The sequence below is a fragment of the Mycetomoellerius zeteki genome, unplaced genomic scaffold (genome assembly GCF_001594055.1).
Source record: "Mycetomoellerius zeteki isolate Tzet28-1 unplaced genomic scaffold, Tzet1.0 scaffold8, whole genome shotgun sequence".
In the NCBI taxonomy this organism is placed as follows: Eukaryota; Metazoa; Arthropoda; class Insecta; order Hymenoptera; family Formicidae; genus Mycetomoellerius; species Mycetomoellerius zeteki.
In genome coordinates, this window is record NW_017257830.1 from 451,407 (window position 1) to 476,820 (window position 25,414).

General features: G+C 39.0%; 1 protein-coding gene across 1 annotated transcript in view; it reads left to right on the top strand.

The window, feature by feature from the left end:
- Positions 1-24,802, top strand: part of trio (trio Rho guanine nucleotide exchange factor) — a 29,597-nt gene extending 4,795 nt beyond the window's left edge. The window contains 25 exon segments of the mRNA XM_018459177.1: positions 293-388; positions 5,235-5,413; positions 5,479-5,626; positions 5,726-5,917; positions 8,338-10,353; positions 10,444-10,635; positions 10,712-10,975; positions 11,071-11,427; positions 16,304-16,877; positions 17,132-17,207; positions 17,323-17,574; positions 17,614-17,845; positions 17,951-18,043; positions 18,127-18,470; positions 18,568-18,727; positions 18,802-19,029; positions 19,121-19,309; positions 19,412-19,647; positions 21,609-21,879; positions 22,682-23,234; positions 23,324-23,395; positions 23,398-23,818; positions 23,888-24,226; positions 24,316-24,508; positions 24,624-24,802. Coding sequence (XP_018314679.1) covers positions 293-388; positions 5,235-5,413; positions 5,479-5,626; positions 5,726-5,917; positions 8,338-10,353; positions 10,444-10,635; positions 10,712-10,975; positions 11,071-11,427; positions 16,304-16,877; positions 17,132-17,207; positions 17,323-17,574; positions 17,614-17,845; positions 17,951-18,043; positions 18,127-18,470; positions 18,568-18,727; positions 18,802-19,029; positions 19,121-19,309; positions 19,412-19,647; positions 21,609-21,879; positions 22,682-23,234; positions 23,324-23,395; positions 23,398-23,818; positions 23,888-24,226; positions 24,316-24,508; positions 24,624-24,731 — 7,785 coding nt within the window. The 3' untranslated portion in view covers positions 24,732-24,802.
- Positions 24,803-25,414: the final 612 nt, after the last annotated feature.

The window sequence follows — 25,414 nt, forward strand, 5'->3', positions numbered from 1 at the left end:
AAATTCTGAAAAAATTCTCATAACTTTATAAGAAGAAAATAAACAATTTTTATCTCTAGCAGTTTTTCTGTAAAGTTGATAGTATTTGAGTAAAAAATTATTGAAAACCAATATTCAGCGATTTTTTGTAATTAATATCTTGTTAACTATTGCGAAAATTGCAAAATGGTAAAGGACTTTTCGACTCAGTTTTTTATTAGGAATAGCACTGTATGATTAGTGTACGTTATTTTAGATACACCCTGTATATATGAATGTTTCTTAAGTGGGTTTGGATAAAATTCTTATTTAGGTGCATAGTACCAGTAAGAAGCTTCTTTACCAACTGGATCATCTTGTGCAAGTCTGTAATCAACCACAAGGAATTGACTATGTCGCCAGAAAACATGTACGTTAATTTGTGTTTAAGGGAACAATCGTTATTTCTCCTTTTTTAAAACCTTCCTCGTGATTGTGTTCTTGTATATTTAATTTTTTAAGAACACAAAGCTTAATTTGTATATAGGATGTTTTATCTAATGTGACCACCACCCCTTACAGTATGCGCCAAAAAAAAAATGCGACTCTCACAACTAACACTTCAATTGTCTGGTTTAGTTAAATAAAGTGAGTGGACGGGGGCAAATTTGATTATAACACAAATATTTTGTCCTACCAAATATTTATTCGATATGATTTCCTTTAACTGCAATCACTGCGTTACTGTGTCACGCTCAGCAAACATAATGGTGATTAAAAGAGAGTCGTATTTTTTTTGGCACATACATCTTTACAGGCGCATATCTTTGCAGGTCAAATAAAAATTTAGCACGTTTCACGTGTCAGGAATCCGCCTAAGAAAGAGAAATTGTACTCTCTTTTAAAAATCTGAAACATTTCTTAAAATTATATACAGGGTATATAATTTTAAGGTATATAATTTCCCATTTTAAATAATACATTAAGATTTCTCGAAAACTATGGTAGATACGGAAAAATGTTTCAAACAAAAGTTGTATGGTTCGGAGGGATACATAAGAAGGTACCATTGATTTGACCTTGGGTGGCGTCGTCAAGGCCAGGTCCAGGTCACGTCGATTTTTTTGAACGGAACCCCCTATTTTTCATTACATTTTCTTGTAGCTTACCTCGAGAACAAAACACTATAATAAAATATTTTTTCATTAAGTATTTTTCGAGTTGTAAGGCTCGAAAGTTACAGTACAATCGGCATTAGCATTAGCATTACGCAAGTTGTCCGACCGACGGCTAAAACCTTTTGAATGTTATTCAGGATCATGTCCTGGATAACATTTGTCAAGATCAAGGCCATTGAAGATTATTCCTCTTATTTTCATTTTTGCACTAAAAATTTATTTTTACGTAAAAATGAAAATAAGAGGTACAATCTCCGACGATCCGACAAAAGACCGATTCTTACATTGGAACTGACCAATCGCATTTGCTGTTCAGCAGAATTGACTAATCACGATTAACACTTAATCAGCCGATTAGGTTAATTGGAATTGGTGAAACCAGCTCTATACTTGCCTACTTCTCTAAGTTCATCTTTAGATGCTCTATAGCCAATAAAATAATTCGTGGAGCATCTGAGGGTAAATTTAAGGAAGCCTTAAATATAAGGTCTGAATACGGACAATAGTTGCTTTAACCTTCTCTCTGTGTACAAATATTTTAACGTTAATAATTAAACATATCACAGATAGCATTCTTCATTCGGCAACTTTTTATTTACGTTTTTATTGGGATGTGTTGCACCTTTTTTTTTAGAGGGTAATGGGTAGAAGTGAAATGCCGCGGAGTATGTGGGGCTCGCATCCACTAAAACCTGAATGTCCATCATCAAGCCATGTGGAGTACCCCTGGGAACTGCGTGCAGCATAATTTGTAAGAACACCTCGGCCCGTCAGCTCACGGTTGACTCGTACCCTGAGAAGTTCGATAATAGACCCGCACAACCCAAATTAGACTGCACTACTCTTCAGGCGAGGAGAGGGGACACCAGCCTCCCTCTCTTCGTCTCCTCGCGATGTTTTGAGAGGGCGGAATTGGAGGGCCCGAGTGTGTTCCACTAGGAATTAGGGGGATTTAACTACTCCTCGTCTCCTTCCTGGCGGGACCGTATCTGTCAGGAGGACGATGCAGAGTCCCTCCTCCTCCCGCTTGTGCTAGATTGCGTCCCAGGGGCTCCCTCACAAGGTCTCCCGCCACTCCTGTGCGATTTCGAAGAGGCGGGGCCAGGCTGGAATCCCGACCTCTTCCTCTTCCTCACTCTGGGTGGACCCATCGGGGCACGATCCATGGAGGCCGCCTCCTCCTCCTCGGTGACCCCCTACTTCTTTCTCCCAGTGAGAGATTGGGCAAGAAGGGGGTAGTAACTCGCTGATGCCGAGCGGTGGTCTCCTGGGCGCCTTCCCTCCCGTTGCAGAGAAGGGGCAATACGGGGAAGCATAACACTCCTTAGCGACATGCCCCTCCACCCCACACATTTAACACAGAGATGTAGTGCATCCCTGCACACAGATAGAAAACTAAAACTAAAAAATTGTTTTTTTTCCTTAGTATTAAATTTGTTTCATTAAAATTAACGTTTTTGTCAGAAAGTTGGGAAAATTCTAAAAAATTCATGTCTATAAAAATTTTGTATATTTTTTCTAATTTTTTTTTAGCTATAAATGTCAAAAAAAGGAAAATTTCTTAAAACTACTTCCTTCAATATCTTTGATGCAAGGCATACAGTACTTACTTACTTGTTGACCTTTAATCTTACACGATATGTGCACTTAACATGTTTTCATGATCATTTAAAAAATTCCAAACATTCATTTTTAGATGAAGAGTTCTATGATCTCTGGAGGGGGATAAGTAATAATAAAATTAATTTTTTTTTTAATCAATTGTTCGAGATCATATGAAGGTTATTGTCATTTTTAAAAATGGAATTATATATTTTTTTTTTATATAAGATGATCCCTCTAATTATTTTGCTTATAAAAATGCATTTATCAAAAAATCAATAGTTTATGAGATATTTTGTATTTTACTGGGTCACATTTTGACATGAAATATAAAATATCTCTCTCGTAAACTATTTATTCTTATATATATATATATATATATAATTGAACCTTTATACTTTTATGCATAGAATAATGAAATGAATCAATTAGTATAAGAACAAGTTGCTTTTAAAAAATATTATTCAATTTTTTCGCAATATGAAACTACATATTTTCTTTGGCAAACATCATATTTTCTTTACCGCAATTAATTTATCTTATTATTCTATGCGTGAAAGTATCAAGGTACATTTATTAAAAATTTAGTTTCCAAGATATTTTACATTTTATGTCATATAATATAGTATACCAGAATAAAGTATAAAATGTATTTGGTAAACTAATTAATTTTTTGATAATTCTGCCTTAATGCTTTTATATGTAGAGTACCTAATTAAAATTGAAAGAATTATTTCATTTAAACAAAATCAATTCGAGTTTAAAAAATAGGAATGATTTTCATACAATCTTAATTTTTTTTTATTTTATTTTATTTTTTTTTTCAAAAATTAATTTTAATCCCGTTTTGTCCTCCTTCCAACCATACAATCTTTGTCTGAACATATTTTTAATTCGATCTTATCATATGAAGATTAAGGGTGGTTACGTTAACACTGTATACAAGATGATTCGTATAAAGTGATCGTTTTAATTATTATTAGCGGATATATATGAAAAAGTAGTTTATACCAATGTGTATTCAGTACAAAGAGGGACCTCGTATAGTGACATTTCAAGGTCAACTTCATTTTTTAAATGGAATTATATGAATTTTTTTGCACAATATGATTCCTCTAATTATTCTGCATATAAAAGTATTAAGGTAGAAATATCAAAAAACCAATAGTTTACGAGATATGCTATACTTTATTCTGGCACAAATTGACATAAAATGTTAAATAACTCGTAAACTATTAATTTTTTTATAATCGTACCTTAATACTTTTATGAACAGGATAATAAGATGAATCAATTGGTATAAAGAAAACATATAGTTGCTTATTTAAAAAATTATTCAGTTTGCCCATACATTTTTTTACAGCATATTTTTCTTTACACGAACTGATTCGTCTCATTATTCTGTTCATGAAAGTATTAAAATACGATTATTAAAAAATTAATAATTTACGAGTTATTTAACATTTTATGTTAATATGTGCCAGAATAAAGTATATATCTCGCGCGCGTAAACACTATTAGTTTTTTGATATCTCTACGTTAATATTTTATGCAAAATAATTAGAATTAAAGGAATTGTATTGTGTAAAAAAATTCATTTAATTCCATTTTAAAAAATGAAGCTGATCTTGAAATGTCGCCTACGTTTTCACCTATATAATAATTGTTTTTCCTTTGTATTGAACACATTGATACAAACTACTTTTTCATATATATTCAAATTTCGCTAATTAAATCTGTTACTTTATACGAATCACCCTGTATACATATATACATATATAGGGTGTCCCGAAATTTGAGGGTATATTATTGCAGCGTGAAACTGTGAAAAATTAAGTAATAAAAGTGTAAACCATTTTTTTTTTCATGAAATAGTTTTTTAAATATAAACGTTCATTAACCATAAGCGTTAGTTAAAAAATCATCTGTCCATATGACGTGTGTGCAATAGTATTAGATACTAAATCAAATATTGCCGCTGTACGCACTATCACACAGACAGATTACTTTTTAACCAACGTTTATGATTAGTCCAACTTTAAACGCTTATATTTAAAAAAACTACTTAAAAAATGGCTTGCGCTTTTATTATTTAATTTTTCATAAAGTTTTACGCTGTAATAGAGTAGGTATTATCCTCGAATTTCGGAGATATATATGTATGTATATATATATATATTGTTTCCGAAAAAAATGCTTATTATTGAGTGAGATAACAAATGCTTTTCATCATTCTTCTATTCAAATTGCTCTTTGCATGAGATAAGAAGAAGGAATTGTTTCGTAAAATCATTCTGCAAATACTATTACCTTAAGAAGGTTTAATATAGAGAAATATGCTTGCTTATGCTATAATAATATGTAATTATGTAAAAGCATTGAATAATATCTAATGATACTGATCAGGATGCATGCAGCATTGTTCAATTAATTAATATACATATTAATCTTCGAGAGCGATTGTATTATAGTTGATATTTTTGACATCTGAATTAGAGTCAAGATGGACACAGTATTGAGAGTCATACTGGCACAAGTGGTAATCCAGCGGCTGATTACAGCGAAGGTGCATCTCACGTATTAGCTGTCATTCATCAGATTCTGGGTCATCACAGAGCATTAGAAGCGCGCTGGCACGCTCGCAAAGTCAAGTTGCATCAACGGCTTGCATTAAAGTATGAAAATAATAAAATAAGCTTATCGTTACATCGATAGTAACGCATACAATCGTGATTTTCAGATTATTTCAAGAAGATGTAAAACAAGTTCTTGACTGGCTGACTAACCATGGCGAAGTCTTTATTAGAAAAAATACAGGCGTAGGTCGTAATCTGCAGAAAGCACGCGTCTATCAAAAAAGCCACGAACATTTTGAAAATGTTGCTCAGGTGACTGTTTAGTATATGTACTTTATAATATATAACTTATGATTTTATATATAATTCTTAGGTTTCCATGAACATACTTAACATTTTTTTCGTTTGCAGAATACTTACACAAATGCGACTAAGCTTTTAACTGCTGCTGAAGAACTTGCTCACACAGGGGAATGTGCACCTGATGAAATATATGCAGTGGCACAAGAATTGGAGGCCCACGTTAGTAGCTTCGCAGCAAGGGTCGAGCAACGGCGTCGCAGATTAGATCTGGCAGTAGTATTTTATACTCATGAAAAGGAGGTATTTTTATACGGATTGATTATATCTAACAAGGGAAATAGGATGTGTTATCTCCGTTTTTTGATTGAATTACACACATACACACACATACACATACATACACACACACACACAAAATTGTCGTTAAGTAGAAATCAATGCTAAATACATATATTAAAGCAATACAAATTATAACATAGTTACTCGGCTGACAAGAAAAAAAAGTTTTTTTTAAATCACAGCCTCGGCTCAAAAGGCTTCCATTTCATGCCAAAAGATGTAAAATCCCTAAATTTTTATCAAAAAATATTTGAAAATATAAAGATTTAGAAGTCGCTAGTGAACGATTCTTAAATCAAAGTTTCGATTTTCCTTAATACATGTTTGATTTGATGCAAAAATAATCTGGATCTTAAATGTGGTACTGTATGTTTTTTGGTCGCTGAACACGATGCAATAATTCATTTAATCCTACGATATACGGCTTAAGAAATACAGCTCAATTAATGTGAAAAAATGATCAAATTTCGAGTTCGAGATCGATTTTAGCAAGGTTCCAAGCGTTCAAATAGGTCGTTACTCTCCTTAAATTGTAGTCTGTTCACCCGAAACTTCAAAATCGAAACTTTGATTTAAGAATCATTCACTAGCGACCTCTAAATCTTAATATTTTTTGATAAAAATTTTGGGGTATTCTTTTGGCATGAAATGGAAGCTTTTGAGCTGAGAGACACTTATTAAAAAAAAATATTTCTTTTTTCCTTGTCAGTCCAATAGTTACTATAACCTTTATATAGTTGATATTATAATAAATGTAAAATTCACTAATGCTGTTTATAATGAATAGTGTATTTCTAGTTTGCTAGAAAAAATGCCAAATATTTAAAACAAATATGTAGGCGTTTATCAAAAAATTTAAAAAGCTACATGTGCTGTTTAGCGGTTGGATTATGTTGTCAAACAGTATAGGTTACAATAACATTTTGATTACGATTAAAATTTGAAAATAATTGTAAAAGTAAATACAATGATATAGTAATTATGATAATAATAAATGTAATATTTTTATATTTACCAGAATTAGTTTAAAAAGCTGTTATTATATATTTTGTAATTTTGTTTCGTAGTAGTGTACTATAATTTTAGGAACGTTTGATAAAATTTTTAAACGTTCGAAAGTGCAGCCTTGATCAATTAACAGGCTTGAAAAGTCTTGCCGACACATGAAATATCAAACTAAGGTGTCGGATTACAATGCTGCGTATCTCGGCGTACTGCCTATTTGAATCTTACTTTTACAAATTTTTTTTCATCTGCATTGCAGCGTATTATGTATTTTTGTATTTTTTAATATTTGACCTGAAAAATTAACATTTAAAATTTATGTACTTTTAATACGTGTTATGCAATTTTTATTTCATAATAAAACATTTCATAATAAATGGAAAAGAAAGGAAAGAGAAAAGCAATAAGAAAAATCTTTTTTTTATTATATATTTGCAATTGTGATAAGACTTTTATTTTTATTACATAGAAACATTATTTATTTTTAAAGTTATCATTTTCAAGCAAAACTTCGAGCGAACTCTTGCAATAAACGAGAGCGTTTGTCAAGTTGTTTTTTAATTCATCATCTTTCTGCAAGTTCGTAGATTACGGGCTTGAAATATTTTGTTTCACGTTGGTACTCTTATATTTTTCTATTTGCACATTGTACTGCACGCTCCAAACACTAGCCCTCGCTTAGCACGAATAATGATCTCAAAATCGTTTCAAAATCTCACAAAGAAAACACAAGTTTTAGCGTGCTCGGTATAAAATCAAACAATACTAGAGATACTTTTACTAATTGTAAGAAAGAATTGTCTGCGTAGTCGAAATTCGTTGTGGCAAGAATAAAAATCGTGACGAAAGATAATTTGAAATGTGTTTATTGTATAGCAAATAAATTCAATGTAATAATGTAAATTGCATAACACAACTTAAAATTACATAAATTTTAAACTGTAAACATTCATTTTTCAGGTCAATTATAAAAAAATACACAAAGACACAATAATACGTTGCAATGCAGATGGAAGAAAAATTTGCAAAAGTAAAATTGGAACCTGAAATGCGCAGCATTGTAGTCCCTACGCTTTACTCATTACACCGCACCGCTTCTCTCAAAAACAGCACGTAAATCTTTAAATGCGTTTTTCTCGCGAATATTTGAGAGGCGCATTCTATAATTTTAACACGAATTAGTCACTAAAGATGGCTAAACGTTTGCGTGCGTACGTGCATACGTATTTAATTCGGCCAAATCGGAAACAACACATCCTGGTGCTCCCCTTGTAAAATTGTTTACAAGTACAAGTAGTAATCTGTAAAATGTGCAGATATATATGTATAAATCGTATATGCATGTATGCCATCTTGAATGTAGTTTTGTTTTATAGCTGACCGGTTGGGTAGATGAGTTACGTCAGGAATTGCAACAGGATGAGGTTGCGGAAAATCTGGAGACAGCGGAAAGATTGTTGGAACAATGCGCGCAGCACAGATCATCCTGTCTTGAGGCGTGTGCTTCAACAATAGCTCAGGGCGAAGCTCTGCTGCAAGAACTACGCGAGGCAACCGACGCGCCCGACACAACCGGTTCGATATCAGCGGTGGAGTCAGCCTTGGACAGATTGGCAAGCTTGAGACAAGAATTAGAAGACTTGTGGGCGACGAAAAAGCTGAGACTGGAACTGTGCCTACGATTACGCGTGTTCGAGCGCGACGCACTAGAGACTAGCGGTCAGCTGGAGATGTGGGCGCAGGAGCTGCAAGGCCCACCGCGAGAAGGTTCTCCAGAACAGTTGCTACGCGTGCACAACGATGGAGTCGCCCATATGCAAAATACCGCTTTCCAAATTCTGCACCGTGGGCAAGAATTAGCGCAAGTTTTAGAGGAAGCAGGATTGTGTATTATGGCGGACGGTCAGCATAGTGCGGCGGCGCGGGTGCAGGTGCTTCTCGAGTTTTTGAACGAGAGAGAGTTGGATGCAGAGGACCTCGCAGAAATGCGAAGAGTACGGCTAGAGCAAGCTTCTCAATTACTGCAACTGCAGACGGACGCTTCTCATGTGATTAAGTGGATACGAAACGGCGAGTCGATATTACTGGCTTCGCTGAGGATACCAGACGATTTCGAAGATGCCGATCAATTAGGAAAGGAACACTATCATTTCCAACTTGCGATAACGAATACTCATGCGTCTGCCGTGCAAGTGAAGCATAAAGCAGATTCGTTGATAAACGGGAATCATTACGATCCTAAAAGTATCAGGGAGGTCGCGGAGGATGTTACCAAACGGTGGCAGCAACTAGTGACCTGTGCGGAAGAACGACATAAATTAATTACTGCCAGTTTAAACTTTTACAAAACGGTAGACTCGGTACGTTCGGTTCTCGATAGTTTAGAGCTACAATATAACGTGGATGATGATTGGTGTGTCGACGGAGAAAAAGCCGCCGGAATACCGGCGAATATCACGAGACACCAGGAGCAAAAGGAAGCTTTTTTAAAGGCGTGCACGTTGGTACGGCGAACCGGAGAAACGTTCTTAAAATATATCAATCGTAGTTTACAATTTTACAGCTATCACGCTAATAGCGCCGGTTCGGCAAACAAAGTGAAAAATATTTTGGAGGAGTTAGTCAGTAAGGAAAACAAAGTGCTCGAATATTGGACGCAACGGAAGAAACGCTTAGATCAATGTCACCAGTATGTTCTGTTTGAACGTAGTGCAAAACAGGCTCTCGAGTGGATAAAAGAAACCGGGGAATTATATTTAGCGACGCATACCAACGTCGGTAAGAATCGCATCGAAAACGAACAATTGTTGCAAGAGCATATCGAGTTTAAGGGTGCAGCGAAGGAAACGAGAGAGAGAGTGAAATTGTTGATTCAACTCGCTGACAATTTAGTCGAGAGGGGTCATGCTCATGCTGCGGCGATCAAACAAGCCGTTGCCGAAGTCGATCAACGATACAAGGACTTTAGTACGCGAATGGATAGCTACAAGACACAAATCGAAGGCGATCTAGGTATTCAATCTGACGAGGTGCATAGAGATCTCTCTATCGATCGGAATTCGGATCCATTGCTGGAAGAGAAGATCAAAGGTAAAGATTTGAAAGAATTGAACGAGGAGAAGAGAAGATCTGCACGAAGGAAAGAATTTATTATGGCTGAACTGTTGCAAACTGAACGTACGTACGTGAAAGATTTGGAAACTTGTATCCGTTGCTTCCTGGACGAGACGCGATGTGGAAAGGGAAACGTTCCGATGGGTTTACAAAGTCGGGAATCGATCATTTTTAGCAATATAGAGGAGATACATCAGTTTCACAGCAATGTCTTTTTACGCGAGCTAGAAAAGTATGAGACCATGCCAGAGGATGTGGGACATTGTTTCGTAGTGTGGGTGAGTTTATTTTACATCGATACATATTTAATTAGGAGGACAACATACATACGTACATGTACATACATATATTCGTATCTCGTATTCCAGGCACCTAAATTTGACATGTACGTTACTTACTGTAAGAATAAACCCGAGAGCAATCAACTATTAATAACGCACAGCGGAACATGGTTTGAGGAATTGCAGAGAAAGCATAGAGTGGAACATCCTATCGCTGCATATCTAATCAAACCTGTACAGAGAATTACCAAGTATCAGCTGTTACTCAAGGACTTGCAGGTATTCGCATCTGTGTATATTGTGTATATGCATCTCAAACTTGTAGGGTACTTCATTCTCTTGTTCCTTTCTTCAGGCTTGTTGCCAGGAAGGACAGGGCGAAATAAAAGAGGGATTAGAAGTAATGTTAAATGTGCCTAAAAAAGCTAACGATGCCTTACACTTAAGTCTACTGGAAGGTTGCGACGTTAGTATAGATGCGCTCGGTGACGTTGTATTGCAAGACTCGTTCACAGTATGGGACCCAAAACAGTTGATCAGGAAAGGAAGAGATCGTCATATATTTCTTTTCGAATTGTATCTTCTTTTTACAAAGGAAGTGAAAGATTCTGCAGGAAAGGTTGGCACGCAACTTTTTCTTTTTCGTCTAGTAAAAAAAGTTTCTTTTATACGTGTACATATACATATATCACAGTATGAAAATGGTCCGTCTAGGTGAAGTACGTTTATAAAAATCGCCTGTTGACCTCCGAATTGGGCGTGACCGAACATATCGAAGGCGACGAATGCAAATTCGCGGTATGGACAGGACGAGCACCAACCAGCGACACCCGCGTGGTGTTGCGTGCCAATTCGATGGATGCGAAGCAGCTGTGGGTGATGCGGTTACGCGAGGTGATACAGGAGACCTTTTTAGGCAAGAATATGCCCAAGAGCCCCGCTAAAAAGAGCTCCAGTCAACGCTCCAGCAGAGATCTCGAGGAGTGTGCGTCCTTGGACGAGAGTGTGGAGAATCTCGACAGAAATTCCTTGGCTTCCTTCGGCTCGACTAACACTACAGATTCTGACAAGGTAAAGCTTCATTTTTTTATTATTTTTTTTTTTTAATAAAAGTAATTTTTCTGTCATTTTTTACGCGACTTTTTTACGTGACAATTCAACAGGACTTGCATCACCCCAGTATTTTTTCATATATAAATTCCAGTATATATCATGTGAGTGTAGTGATGTATTATTTTTTATTTAGAAAATATAAAACTGCTTCGCGCGTTACAACAGATGAAGCTAAAAGGTATTTTAAATGTCCAAAATAGTGATTACTTCATTGCTCCAATCTCGAGTCATATTTGTTTCAGTCGAGTCGAATTCGCCGCTTTTCGCTGATGGCGTTTCTATGACACTAGCAATGTTATTGACTCAACTCGCTTCAACTCGCTTTTTACTTATGATTGTGCATTTGAAAATGGCATGAAAATAAAAAGTATACTCGAGTTATAAACAAAATTTTAATTTCTAATAAAAAAATATCAAAAATGTTGACTAAAGCGAAAACAATTGTCAACGTTTTACAAATTATCCAAGTAAGCCAGCATCATGGGCGCATTTTGCAAACGAGCCATAATTAAATTTTTCCTTTATCTTTAATTGTCGTATCTACTAATATATAAAAATAGTTTGGACTGTGCCTCAAAGACGTGCAAAGTATAAAATTTCTAATTACATTAGTTAATAAATAAAAATTTTTTTTGTTAATACAACAAAAATAAGGTGGTTTTTAATTGTTTTTCATGTCATTTGCAATAAAAATATCTGCTTTTAATACATATACAGCATACATATATACACACACATGAGAATCCCAAATCAGATTTCCAACTTGAACAACAGAAAAATATAAGTTATAAGTTTCTTCAAGGTTTTTATAAACACGTCTATACTTTGTGATTTCATAATGTCACGTATAACAAAACTGCATTTACTTATGTAAGATCTACATGAAGAATTTGCCATATTTTTAGATTTTCAAAAAAAAGTCCTTTTGAATATCACGAAAATAACGTATTATGACGCTTTTGAATATCAGGCATGTAAAATATTATTTAAGGGGTTACACCACCTTGACCGCCTAAAAATCGTAGGTAATTTTGGGAATTATTTTTAGGAAAACGAAAGTAATGAATTTAGGAAAACGAAAGGAAAACGAAAGTAATGAAAATTTTGTTTTAAGGTTTTTATAGAACAAGCCTTCAGCTATAAAATTATTATATATTTTTCATTTCTTTTTCAATGGCGACATCAGAGCTGCTGTATTGAATGTCGTTTTGCTGCGACTGTTAAATCGGCGTTGCGGGGATCTGACTCTCGGTTGGATCTGGAACAAAAAACCAAAAATTTTTATTTTCTATATAATATATAGGGGAGAGTGATCTAAATCGAACCTATTTGCAGTTTTTACTCTCTATAAGCCATAAATAAAGTCCGATAACGGAAGTCGTAAAACCGAAGGTGCCATTGGAAAGATCACTTAATTCCCTTTTTTTTTGCTTCAGACCATTTTGACGTATCTCTCACCTGTGTTGAACTATAACGGAAAATGTAAAAACGCTTTTTTCGGTCCGATTTGGAACCAATAGTTCCAAACCGGACCATCCCCTGATTCAAATCGAAAACTCCTATATTTTTATGGATTTTTTGATAGAATTTCAAAATATTTTAATGTATTTTTCTTATTATTGAGTAAAAACGATCAATTTGACAGTCAAAGATAAAAGTTTTTTCGGAAAAAAAAATTACTGACAGTTTATATTATTAGAATTGAAATCAATAAAACTCAACTAATCTGAGTCTGATGACTCATGATATTTTACTGATTTAATTCCTTGGACCAGATCTAGTCAGCCGATCACCAGTACTACAACCAGGCCTATAAGTTATCTACTGTACTGTCCGATTTGAACACGGGTTCTTTCGAACTTTGGAACAAATTTTACAATAAATCGCAAAAGTGATCACAAAATTCTTGATATTTTTTAATTCTACACTCTATAATTATCTTAAATCAATTACTTTTCACATTTTTAACACCTTTTAAATAATGATTTACAAGGATTTTCTTTTTTAAAAAAATTTTCGCACGATGGCTGAAAATACATATTTGCGTCTATTTTATGAATGTTATGACAGAGAACTGTCAAACTGCTATCACATGTTCGGTGTCTTATAAGGACTTTACATTATAAATAATACGCAAATTTGCTTAATCGTATTCATTTAAATTAAAAAGGTCCTATTTGGAACACGATCCGATTTAGACCACTCTCCCCTATTAAAAGAAGTACGTACTGATATTTCGAAAGATTGATTTTTACGAAAATGGCGAACATTTGAAAAAAAAAAGGTCTCATTATTGCCTAAAAATTTCGTCGAAAAATGTTAAATAAAAAAATTTTTATAATATATCGCAAAATCCGTACATGCTTCTTTAGATTATCCAAAAAAGAAGATTCTGTGTAAATTTCAAGTAAATCGGATAAACAGTTTCAGAGATCCGCGCAACGCCAACTTTGAAAATGTAGTTTCGAAAAAAACGCGTTTAAAATTGCTTTCCGATATTTCGTGTGTTTGGTCGAAAATATCAAATTTACCTTTAGTCTGCAATGTCTCCGGGTCATATAACTATCCTTCTATATCGATGTTTGCCTCATCTTCTTCTTTTCTACTCGTTTTGGATGACCCTTTTTTCTACCTTATGAGTTCAGGTACTCCGAATTAGTCCGAACTACTCGACGCTACAGACACGTTTCACTAAACTGGCTCGAAACTTGATTTAAAAATGTGAATTTTTAATTTTAACTATTAGAGAACCTTATTTTTAAGACTATAAACTATTATTTAAGGTAAAAAAATTCGATTTTTCTGAAACCTCCAAAATGGTGTAACCCCTTAAAGCTAATGCAGATCGATCGAAATAATCAATGAATGACAGAGAGCATAGAGAACATTTTGCGCGAAGACTAGTCTCCTGATCATTTTTACCCGCCCTTTGTATTTTTGATACGTTTGTCTTCAAGATGCAGATTGTAAATATTTTTCTTCGTTTTCTTCGGAGCTCATAAAAATTGGATCTTTCTCTCTCTCTCTCTCTCTCTCTCTCTCTCACTCTCTCACTCTCTCGAGCGCGCGCTCACTCTCATTGCTCTCATTCTCAGAACGAGATCGCTTCCGAATCAGAGTTGGCCCTTCCCCCTGCGATAGGGAATATAGGGATGGCGACACGACCGCAACACTAGGAATAGCGGGGAATAGTGCGGAATACTGAATAGTAGGAAGGCCGCGGTAGTTAGTATAGTTGTGCAGGGTTGGGTGGGGTTGGTTGTAATCTTGTCACTCCGCACAGTCGGTACGGGTCGGGCAGGGTCGGGTCGGGTCGGGTCGGGACGGGACGGGACGGGACGGGATGGGACGCAGATCAGTCTGATCAGTACGGGCGCGACTCCCGGGTCGGATGGATCCGTTTAGGGATCTACCGGTGATTGCGAGACGCTGGGCGAATCGGTAAAACCCTGACCTTCTTGCTGGAGGAAGGGAAGAAAGGGGGGAAAAAAAGAAAAAGAAAAAGAAGAAGATAGGAAAACGGACGATGGGGGACGCAGCGCGGATCGCCGTGCGCTCGAGAATGTGCTCCGTGAACGACAACGCGCTATCCACGACATCGTTTCTGCCCTCCTGCGCGCCACGGTCGTCCTCGTGCCTCTGAAGCGACCGTAACCGCATGCCGCGCCGATCGTAAGGTCAAGTCTTCCTTATCATGACGTCACCGGCCGGGAAACCGGCGACAATCGCCCAGAAGGCGCGCAGGAAGATCTCCCTGCCGTGGTTTCGCCAGGGCTCCGCGGCACCGCCGCACGTCACCCTCTCCAGGCAGCACACCATTGATACCCCGAGCTCCTTCCAGGCTCGACTTTTGCGCCGTCAACCATCCCTGGCCCAGGTACTTGGCGCCACAATGCCGCAATGTCCGCGAGCTTTTATCTCTCCTTTTTTTAATTTTCCTTAATTTTTCTTCCCTCACTTGCCCTCGTCTCTTCGAGAGAGTTACGGTGGAACTTCAATAAACTCCGCGTACTCCTCTTTTTGGGATTACGAAAGAATCGATCGACGTTCCATCCAGAAGATCTGGAAACTCGCGAAAGGGCAGATTTCGTCCAACGAGCACTACATGACTCTTTAAGAGCATCGTCGTGGCGATAACGTAATTTTTTTCTCGTGTTCTTTTATTCTATATTTTTATTATTCTTCCCTCTTCTTCATCTCGTTTACGCGTCGCGAGAAAACTTGGCACGTGAAAAATTCTATTTCGGATCGCGAAATGTTACGAAAACGTCGGGCAAATAATTATGCCCGTCGAAAGAGGAAGAGAGAGGGGGGAGAGAGAGAGAGAGAGAGAGAGAGAGAGAGAGAGAGAGAGCGCACGACTCTGATCCGACAATCAGAATCACTCGGGCGTGAGTAATCGGATCTCTGGAATCTCGCTCCGTCGATCCGCAAATTCAAAGACAATCGGTCTTTCGCGAACGGGAGAGCCCTCGGTCGGAGAGGACGATCGTATCGACCCGTCTACGCTTGCGTAAGCAAGAGGGCAGACTCTTCTCTTCGGACTCTTCCTCTTTGCTTTGCTTCCCTGTGCCTTCGGTTTATATCCTACAGCCTTGCCCGCCCCCGTCGCGGCCGCTAGGCGCTATCATCATCGCTTTCACGCACGCGCGCACACAGACCCTAATATTCCCTAATTATCCCATTTCTGTATCTTTATTCGCCCTCTCCCTGCCCCTTCCTTTCTGAGAGCCCCGATGACGATATTTAACGCGCGCGCAATGTATCGCAATGTATCGCGGAATAGAGGAATTGAGAATCCTCGATGCGTGATCAGCATGATTCCGGATTTCAGACCGGAGTCGTCGAGATGACGTGGGTGGTCGCTGATCATATGGCCGCGCCCGGCTCCAAGGAGCTCAGCGTGACAAAGGGGCAGCAGGTTGAGGTGCTGGAGAATGGTAACGCAAACACCAGCACCACCGGCGCGAGCAGCATGCCCAGCAACGCCGGCGAATGGACCCTGGTGCGTCTGCCGCTCACGCCCGGACAGATCGAGCCAGCCGCGGAAGGTCTAGTACCCACCAGCGCCCTGAAACAACCGCCAACCGCCTCCTGCAAAACTTCGCCGTCCAGAAAAGCGTCCACGCAACAGCAACAATCGCATCAGCAGCATCATCATCATCATCATCATCATCATCATCACCAGCCACAACAGCAGCAGTCGCATCATCATCCGTACCATCAGCAGCAGATCAATCAAGCAATCGTCCAAACACAGCAGCAGCAACAAACTGCCGTCACGTCTTCGACTTCCGCCAACACGTTGCCACCGACTTGCTGCGTAGCCGGCATCCCGTCGATGACGCAGCAAACATCCTCGTTGACAGCCCTGTCATCCACGGTGCTGTCGCCGATGGAGGATGCGGGTAAGTGAATTTCTTCCCAGTACCGAGTAACTCGACTAGTTGGCAATAATACGTGTATTATCGCGCGACGCGTATCAAGTATAACAGGATTGGAGAACTGCAGGAAGCAGTCGGTGAACCGCAAATCGGCGCGATCGCACACGCTCGCACACCTCTTATCTATTCCGATAACCGATGGTTGATAAGCTGGAGCGCAATTTTAGGAATGCGTACTCGTAAAGTAAGTAATAATTGTTCTTTTGTTTAATCAACAGAAAACGCTGGAAGCGACGGTAGCGGGTCGGTAACTAGTACAAATTCACCTGGCAACAAAAGGCGAGGTTTCAGCGGGTGAGCTCTATATTTCGTATAGAAACTCCGTCGCGTCTAAACGCCTCACGCTTATCTCAAAATGTCATACGTGCAACGATAATCACGTACCATGGCCGGACGTTTCTGTTTATAGACGGAAGTGGCTCCCACCTTCTTTACGCAAACTTAGCCAAGGTAAAGTCGAGAAAACCAATACAGCCGCGCCGACGTCATCGCCTCCTTTGATTGGGCCGTCTTTAAAGAAAAGCGGCTCGGACAAACGCTTTAAATTACCGAGCGGCGTCGAACATAATCGGCGGCCTAGCAAGACTGCGTTCGAAGCGGAGGCTGAGGTGCACGAAGGTGAGGAAATCTGTAAGGACGAGGGGGAGGAGGAGGAGGAGGAGGAAGAGGAGGAGGAGGAGGAGGAGGGGGAGGAGGAGGGGGGCGAGGGCGAGGAACAGCAGGAGGTTGAGGTAGATGTGGATGTGGACGTGGACGTTACGGAGAGCGACGACACGGTGGTGACGAGTTTGCAGGAACAGAACGGTGGCGAGGATGCCGACGACGATCTAGAACTTCCACCTCCGATGAAGCCTATAACCGAACCGATACTTGTAGCAACTGCAAATGGTCCATCGGGATCTACGATACCGAGTGAATTGCCCGGGAAACGAGTGAGTATTCGCGTCTTACCATACTCTTTCGAGAGTAAGATTCGATCGCGTCCAATATCATCTCATATACATCTTCCCTGTGTGTAATTGCTTCATTTAATATAGTCTGCCAGTCTGTCGGAACGTACAAAGATTCTCGATGGCGGTGCCACAACGGCCGATCTTTCGGAAATCGAACAAATCGTCAAGGAGAGAATGGTAAGTAGAGTCCGTTCATGTCACATGCACAGATCTGTCGGCGGTGGCATTGCCCCAAGTACTATGCCAAGTATCATTAACAGGAGCAACATACAGAAAATCAGGAGAGGCATAGTCTTATGCGAACCCCTAACGGGAAATCCCTAACGTTAAGCAACGAGGAAGAATATTGTAACGCGACTATTAACGCAATCACTTCCGACGAGTCGGATCCGGAGAGTAGCGCGATCGCAAAGCGACAGTTTGTTATTCGCGAGCTGGTAGACACCGAGAGAGATTACGTCAATGACTTGAAGCAGATAGTCGAAGGTTACATGGCACTAATGCGAAATCCCGAGTGTGAGATTCCATTACCAGAAGATCTACGCGCTGGGAAAGATAAAATGGTTTTCGGTAACGTAGAAGCTATCTACGAGTGGCATAGAGAGTGAGTCGGATCAACCGTTGAAACCTCCTTTAGCGATGATCGCCTGAATCTATCGAAACGTTCACATCGATATTTCTTCTATGGCTTTTTTTTACAGCTTTTTCCTCAAAGCTTTGGAACGTTGTTTGGAACGTCCTGAAGAGCTCGGACCTCTCTTTAAACGTTACGAACGAAAGTTGCACATGTACGTGGTTTATTGTCAGAACAAGCCCGTTTCGGAATACATTGTGTCCGAATATATAGATACTTATTTCGAGGTAATCAGTTAAATCGATAAGAGCTGCTATGCACAAAATGGAAACATTTAATCAAAGGGACGTGTATGTTACAGGAACTTAGGCAAAAACTTGGGCATCGTTTGCAGCTCTGCGACTTGCTGATCAAGCCTGTACAAAGGATTACAAAATATCAACTTCTTCTACGAGAGGCACTGCGCCTCACTGAACGAACTCAAAGGTTATCGGAAATCGAAGGCCTCAGAGCGGCGGCTCATGTCATGCGAGTTATTCCTAAAGCTGCAAACGATATGATGGACGTTGGGAGATTACAAGGTTTCGACGTGAGTATTGCTCTTTTTCCACTCGGCTTTCGGTTTTTTTTTTACGCGGTAAAATCATTCTTGAAAATGCATTGTGTTTAATTTGCTTTAGGGTAAAATAACAGCGCAGGGAAAACTCTTGTTACACGGCCCGCTTCTAGTGTCGGAAATATCAAACGTAACGATGAGAGGAAAAGAATGGCAAGTCTTTCTTTTTGAGCAAAATATCATCTTTAGCGAAACTGTCGGCAAGAAAACGCAATTCACCAATCCTGTCTACATATATAAAGCACATATTCAGGTAAGGTGACGTATTAATTACTTGTCATTTCTATCCTTTGACCATTCTTGTTTCTAAACAAGTTTTAATATCGATGTATCCTATATATATTTACTTACGTAGGTAAACAACATGAGTCTGGAAGATTCGAACGACGATGCAGACAAGTTTATCATCCGATCGACGGATCCCCGAAACCCTGGGTTAGGATTCTCTTGTAGCGTAGCTGAAGAAAGTAGTGGACCGCGCAGGCAGGAGTGGGTAGATACCATCACTGCCATCCTGCAAACTCAGCGCGATTTCCTGAAGGCGATACAATCACCGATTGCCTACCAGAAGGAACTTACCAAAGATCCACTGTAAGCGTCTCTAACACATTGAATTATATTACACATTGTCTCTCTCTCTCTCTCTCTCTCTCTCTCTATCTCTCAATATCCGATCTGTGAATATTCGTTCCGACATATTTTTGTATATTTTATATAAAAAAAAGATGCAATTGCCGTATAAGAACTAGATAATCGTTAATCGTATCCTAAAGATACCATGGCCTGCTCTCCTCTGCGCTTTCCATTTCACCCCTCCATCGCCTGCTTTCCTCTGCGCCCTCCATTTACACCTTTGTTAACAAACTACTTTCCATCCATTTCAATATATCTTGGCGCCTACATTGTTATTGATGCCATATATTATAAGATATTTGCACGTATTCGTATCCAGTAATTTTTTTCACCATTCCTTTTCTCGATTATCTTTATATCTTGCTTTCGTAATACAAAGGAAACGATAATGATGCATAATTAATTAAAAACTAACTATATTTACGCGCAGGAGCTTAAAGAGTATCTACATACAACACAGTACTTACACTTGAAAACGTAATTTCTATCGGCTTAATAAAGAATGAAGTACACTTACAGTTGGTACAGAAGAGTATGCAGGGTGTTTAAAAAAAAGTGCTGCATTATTTTTTAATGACTTTGCTGGACGGATTTGGAAGCAATCTCTCTTTAGTAAAAGGCGACTGTGAGAGGAGCGACAAAAGTAACTTTCTAATATTATATATTTACACACTCGTGACTGGATATTTTTTGAAAATTATCGTTAAGGTAACATTGCTTCCAAATTTTTGTAAAACTCCATCATTAAAAAAACGATGCGATAGTTTTGGAACATACAAATACATAATCAGCTATATATCTTTTCATATTCGATGACATCTTGAAATGATTGTAGACTTGCAACTATCGCTGTCTATCAGATATATACGGAAGCATACACTTTAGTGTTTTAGATTTTCATGCAAGAGTTAATGCTCTTTTTATCATTTCATGGATCAAAATCTAGTCACCCTGGTTTTTTAATTATAACGTATACTACTCTTCTAGACTCGACTATCTGATCCCAGGAGCTTATAAACGTGTATTAATCCGTTCCAATGCGCTTGCATATGCGTGCATGTATTGTATGCATATATTATGTACGTGTATATGCACAACAATGGGGGCGTATTTTGTTGTTTACGTGCGTTACATCTCTACACACATGCGACTTATAACGATATGACGACGATATACGTGAGAGAAACGTGCTACGAGTGCGATGTATTAATAACGTAATAATATATGAAGATATGCAATATATATATATATATTTATAATAATTTTAATAACATTTACAAAATCATACATGCGCGCGCGCGCGCACGCGCACGAGTACGAGTCTATGGACAGATTGTGGCGTAACAGTATACTGTGTATATATTAATGCGCGATACTGAAGAACAGTCCGAAAACAAAGCTATAATTGACCCGCGAATCGTAAGAATTTTGTCTAGAATAAATTGTAAATTGTGATGATTAAGATCGAGTGATTGTGATATGCATCCTTTATCCTCATCTGTTATCTACACGCCCAATCCGATTAACCAGCTTCTTTTCTTATAATTTTATCAAGAACACAGTACTGCGAGAAACAAGTCCAAGTGTATCTACCATGATTACAACCAACCACCCACCCACCCACCTACCCACCTTACCGCCATGCGTTGAGAATACACACTCGTTTATTCTTCGACACGTCCGAAAGATCCAAATTGCTGTCAACGTCGGTATATATCCTCCGTATATCCTGGCTCATATTGAGACTCGTTTTTATCGATCGTTTCGAGATTCCAATCATTTGATGAGATGTCCTAAAAGATGACCATTTTTTTATTTTTATTCGTGTAAACGGTTAGTAGCGAGCGTATCGAGGTGAACGCGAGTCTCGACACGTAGTACTGTGTCTTGAATTTCATTTATGATTTGCTGGCATACAGCCGTGCCACCATCATCACCACCACCACCACTACCACCACATCTGAATCTGTGATACGAACAATCGTATCGGTTCCTCCGACGCTGATAGTCTCCGAATCGACGAACCGAGACTACAGGATGAATCAGCAACCGTTACAACGCTCACAGACCGGGGGATTGGAATGCGTGCAACCACGTACCCCCAGCCCAACAAAGGGTAGACTAAACTTCCTGGAGGGATTTAAGAATACTCTACGCACACGCTCGCCGATTCGCAACAATTCCATCCCGGTGAGCCAATCCTGATTAATGTGATGTTCTTAATAATTTTAACTGATAAATACACACACGTTATCATTCGTATCAATTGGAATTCTTGATGATTGCAGCAAAGGGGCTCTTCCTCTTCTTCTTGATGCCTGTCGCTATCTACCGCTATCTATTGCATTATCTTCTGTTGGCGCAACGATTGTTATATACTTGTATCGTTAAAGAACTCTATCGACTATCGAATGATCCACGAACGCCATACGCTATTACGTATTCTCTTAACTTGTGTAATGAAACCTCACACAGACGTAAAGCAAATGCTACATGTACATACCTACGAGGGATAATCGCTAGAAAGATGGAAAGAAATTCCAAAATTTCTTGTAACGAATGACTTTTGATTCTGTAAACTCCATTGTCTCTTCTAACGTCTTCTTACTCACCATAACACACACACACACGTACGCATACACGCGCGCACGCGCGCGCGCTATACTATGTATTATACTGCTGATTTTTTTCCATCACCGTCGCCAACGTTACTGCTATCTATAACAACTTACCGCTGCTACTCTATACTACTGATTCTATCAAAATGCTACTACTACGCTGTTATTTTCTTCTCTACCGGGATCGCTACTGTCATTATATTACCACTACCATCGTTACATTACGATACTGGAAGCCCTTCCTGGGTCAAACCTTCTGTCCCATTCAGAGGTTGAATACAAAACGGGGCATAGCGACGCAAGTTGCATGAATGATTCGCTTAACAACATGAAGAAAGTTCGAGAAGACTCTTATAACAAAGGAACTTCCTTAGGTCGTTCCAGGTGCACGTGTAAGATTGGCTGCGGATTGGGGAAAGTTACATGCCGGAGACGAGCTTGTTGTCTCCCATTTGGACGGTCCGGGCTTAGTGGTGTCCCCTGTGAATACCAAAGACGAGCTATGGATCCCGGCGAGTCTTATTCCGAACTCGGCAATCAGCCGATCGTGGTCATTTCGACCACGGAAGATTGATCTCGCAAGATGCCACAGTGCCGATCTCCAGGAGTCAACGACGACAACAATAACGCATCCCGAGGACAAAAGGCCAGTTATTCTGAATAGTCCGACGTCGATTCGCGCGACCGTCGGTGAAGTCGTTAGACTGTCTATTGAGACACACAACGCGGATAATGCGACTGTCGCCTGGAGGAAGGAGGGCGAGAATCAATATATAAGAGAGAACGATCGATATCAGTTCCAACGAAGCGCGGGCTTTGTATATCTACAAATCAATGGTTGCCGAACTTCAGACTGCGGAATGTATCACTGTCACTTAATAGGTGAAACGGGTTCTTCCTCCGCTGGAATTTCTCTCTACATCGTAGGTATGTCTGATGAAATATCCCAATATATGTATAACAAGTATCATGATAGTATCTTAGATGTATCTTTAAATCCTTATTGTGCTTCACAGGCGGAAAGAGCAGCACCTCCGCACGCGTTTTAGCATGTTCAAAGGTGGAGATCGATTGGGACAGGCAAGAGATCAATGGTGCGTCGTGAAGCAAGTTAATGAGCCACCCGTTTTACTGGATGTGTCAACGGATGCTTCATATAGTTTTCGAGTGGTGGATGACGATGGGAGGACGACCTCACCATCGATCGTAGTGACTCTGTCGCGATCAGACATAGGTGGTGGTGCGGAATGGGAAGCCAAGCAGTTCATCGGTAGGTATTTGGAGCTGGACGAACTGGGTAACGGTAGATTCGGCATAGTTCGTCGTGCCAGGGACAAGGGCACCGGTCAAGAGGTGGCACTCAAGCAAATTCCACGACACAAGCAATCGAGATCACTGACACGCGCGGAATACGACGTGCTGGCTTCCACTCATCACGCTAACATTGTCAGGGCGTTCGCATTGTTCGAGAACGCGCCTCGATCTGGAGTCGACACCATCGTCTTGGAACTGTAAATATTCACAAAAACATCTCGATAACAGAGCCATCATAGTATTAAACGATGCTTTCCTCTCTGCAGAGTCAGAGGTCCGACGTTGTTCGCACATTTGAGTGAGAAAACGGAATACACCGAGGCAATGGCGACACGATACACTTGTCAACTGTTATCCGCGTTGCATTGGTTACACTGTCGCAGCCGGGCGCATCTGGATATAAAACCGGAGAACGTTCTGATTGATCATGAGACGGACCAGGTGAAGGTAATAGATCTAGGGGAAGCGGTCAGAGCTCCCATCGACGAGATTGTGCCGCCCCCTGCCGATTTGGAATTTGCAGCACCGGAGTCGGTGCTAGGTAGACCGACCGGCACTTACACGGATATGTGGGCCGTCGGAGTTTTTATTTACGTTTTGCTAAGGTATTCTCCTAAAATTGCTTATTTAGTTGATTTTATTATGATTTCTTTTTATATTGCACTGTCCGTGCCTCATCTTTTGAATACCTTAGTGGATTGTCGCCTTTTTTGGACGACTCCGTCGAAGAAACCACCGCCAACATTCTTAAATGCGATTTCTGTTTTCCTGACGAATATTTCAAGATTATATCCAGCGATGCAAAGGAACTCCTCGGGAGAATGTTATGCCTGCGTGGTGAGGATCGAATGAACGCAGAGACCTGTCTTGGTTCGCCATGGTTAAAAGTAATATAAGATTCATACTGATCGTTCTCTAAAATAATAATTTATCATTTTATGATGTCAATTCTTCGACGTTGCGTTGAAATTTAATATGACATTGTTCATTTTTTTTAATTAGATATCAACTGGTGCTACGATACCGTCCACTAGAATGGCCGCATTTATAGAACGTCGTGCACACTGTTTTAAACTGCGTCAAGACCATAATGACAGTTTTCATTCCTAAGATTAACAATATGCAGTAAGCATGTTACTTAAAATACATGACAAATTTACACATGTAAATAGCAAAATATACTTAAATGTTTAATTGTTGATATCCTTTAAATTCCGATATATTGATTAATACTTTTTTTCTTTGCTCCCCTTATTTCATGAAATTCTCTTTTCATTTTATATTTCCATTTTAAATATCCGTCAGCGATTGAATCGATAATGAAAAACTTCAATGACAATATGTAGGATTTCCTCCTATTTGAATATTACAACATTTTTATTGTTTTTAAATTTGTTGTTACAAAAAACAAAAGTTAATACAAAACATTGTTTCGAATGAACAAATATAATAAACAAAAAGATTGGTATTTATAATACGTGTTTGTGGAGTTTATGCCGAGAATGATCAAAAATTTCGAAATTGATATATTTTTACCATTACTTACAGCGTTTTCGGCCCGGCCGAATTTGCACCAATCTATATATATAATACGAAGCAAAATTCATCGGAATTCTGTTTTCTGATTGGTTGCAGAGCGTCACGTACGACGAAAATCGGATGCAGTGTGAATCCAGCATAATGCCCGTATCAGGGTGCCGTCACATACAGCCCGTAATCCGTAATCCGCACCGGATATCTGCAAACGTTACTAGATATTGCGTCCGTAACGTTACGTGTGTTTTACCTCCTTG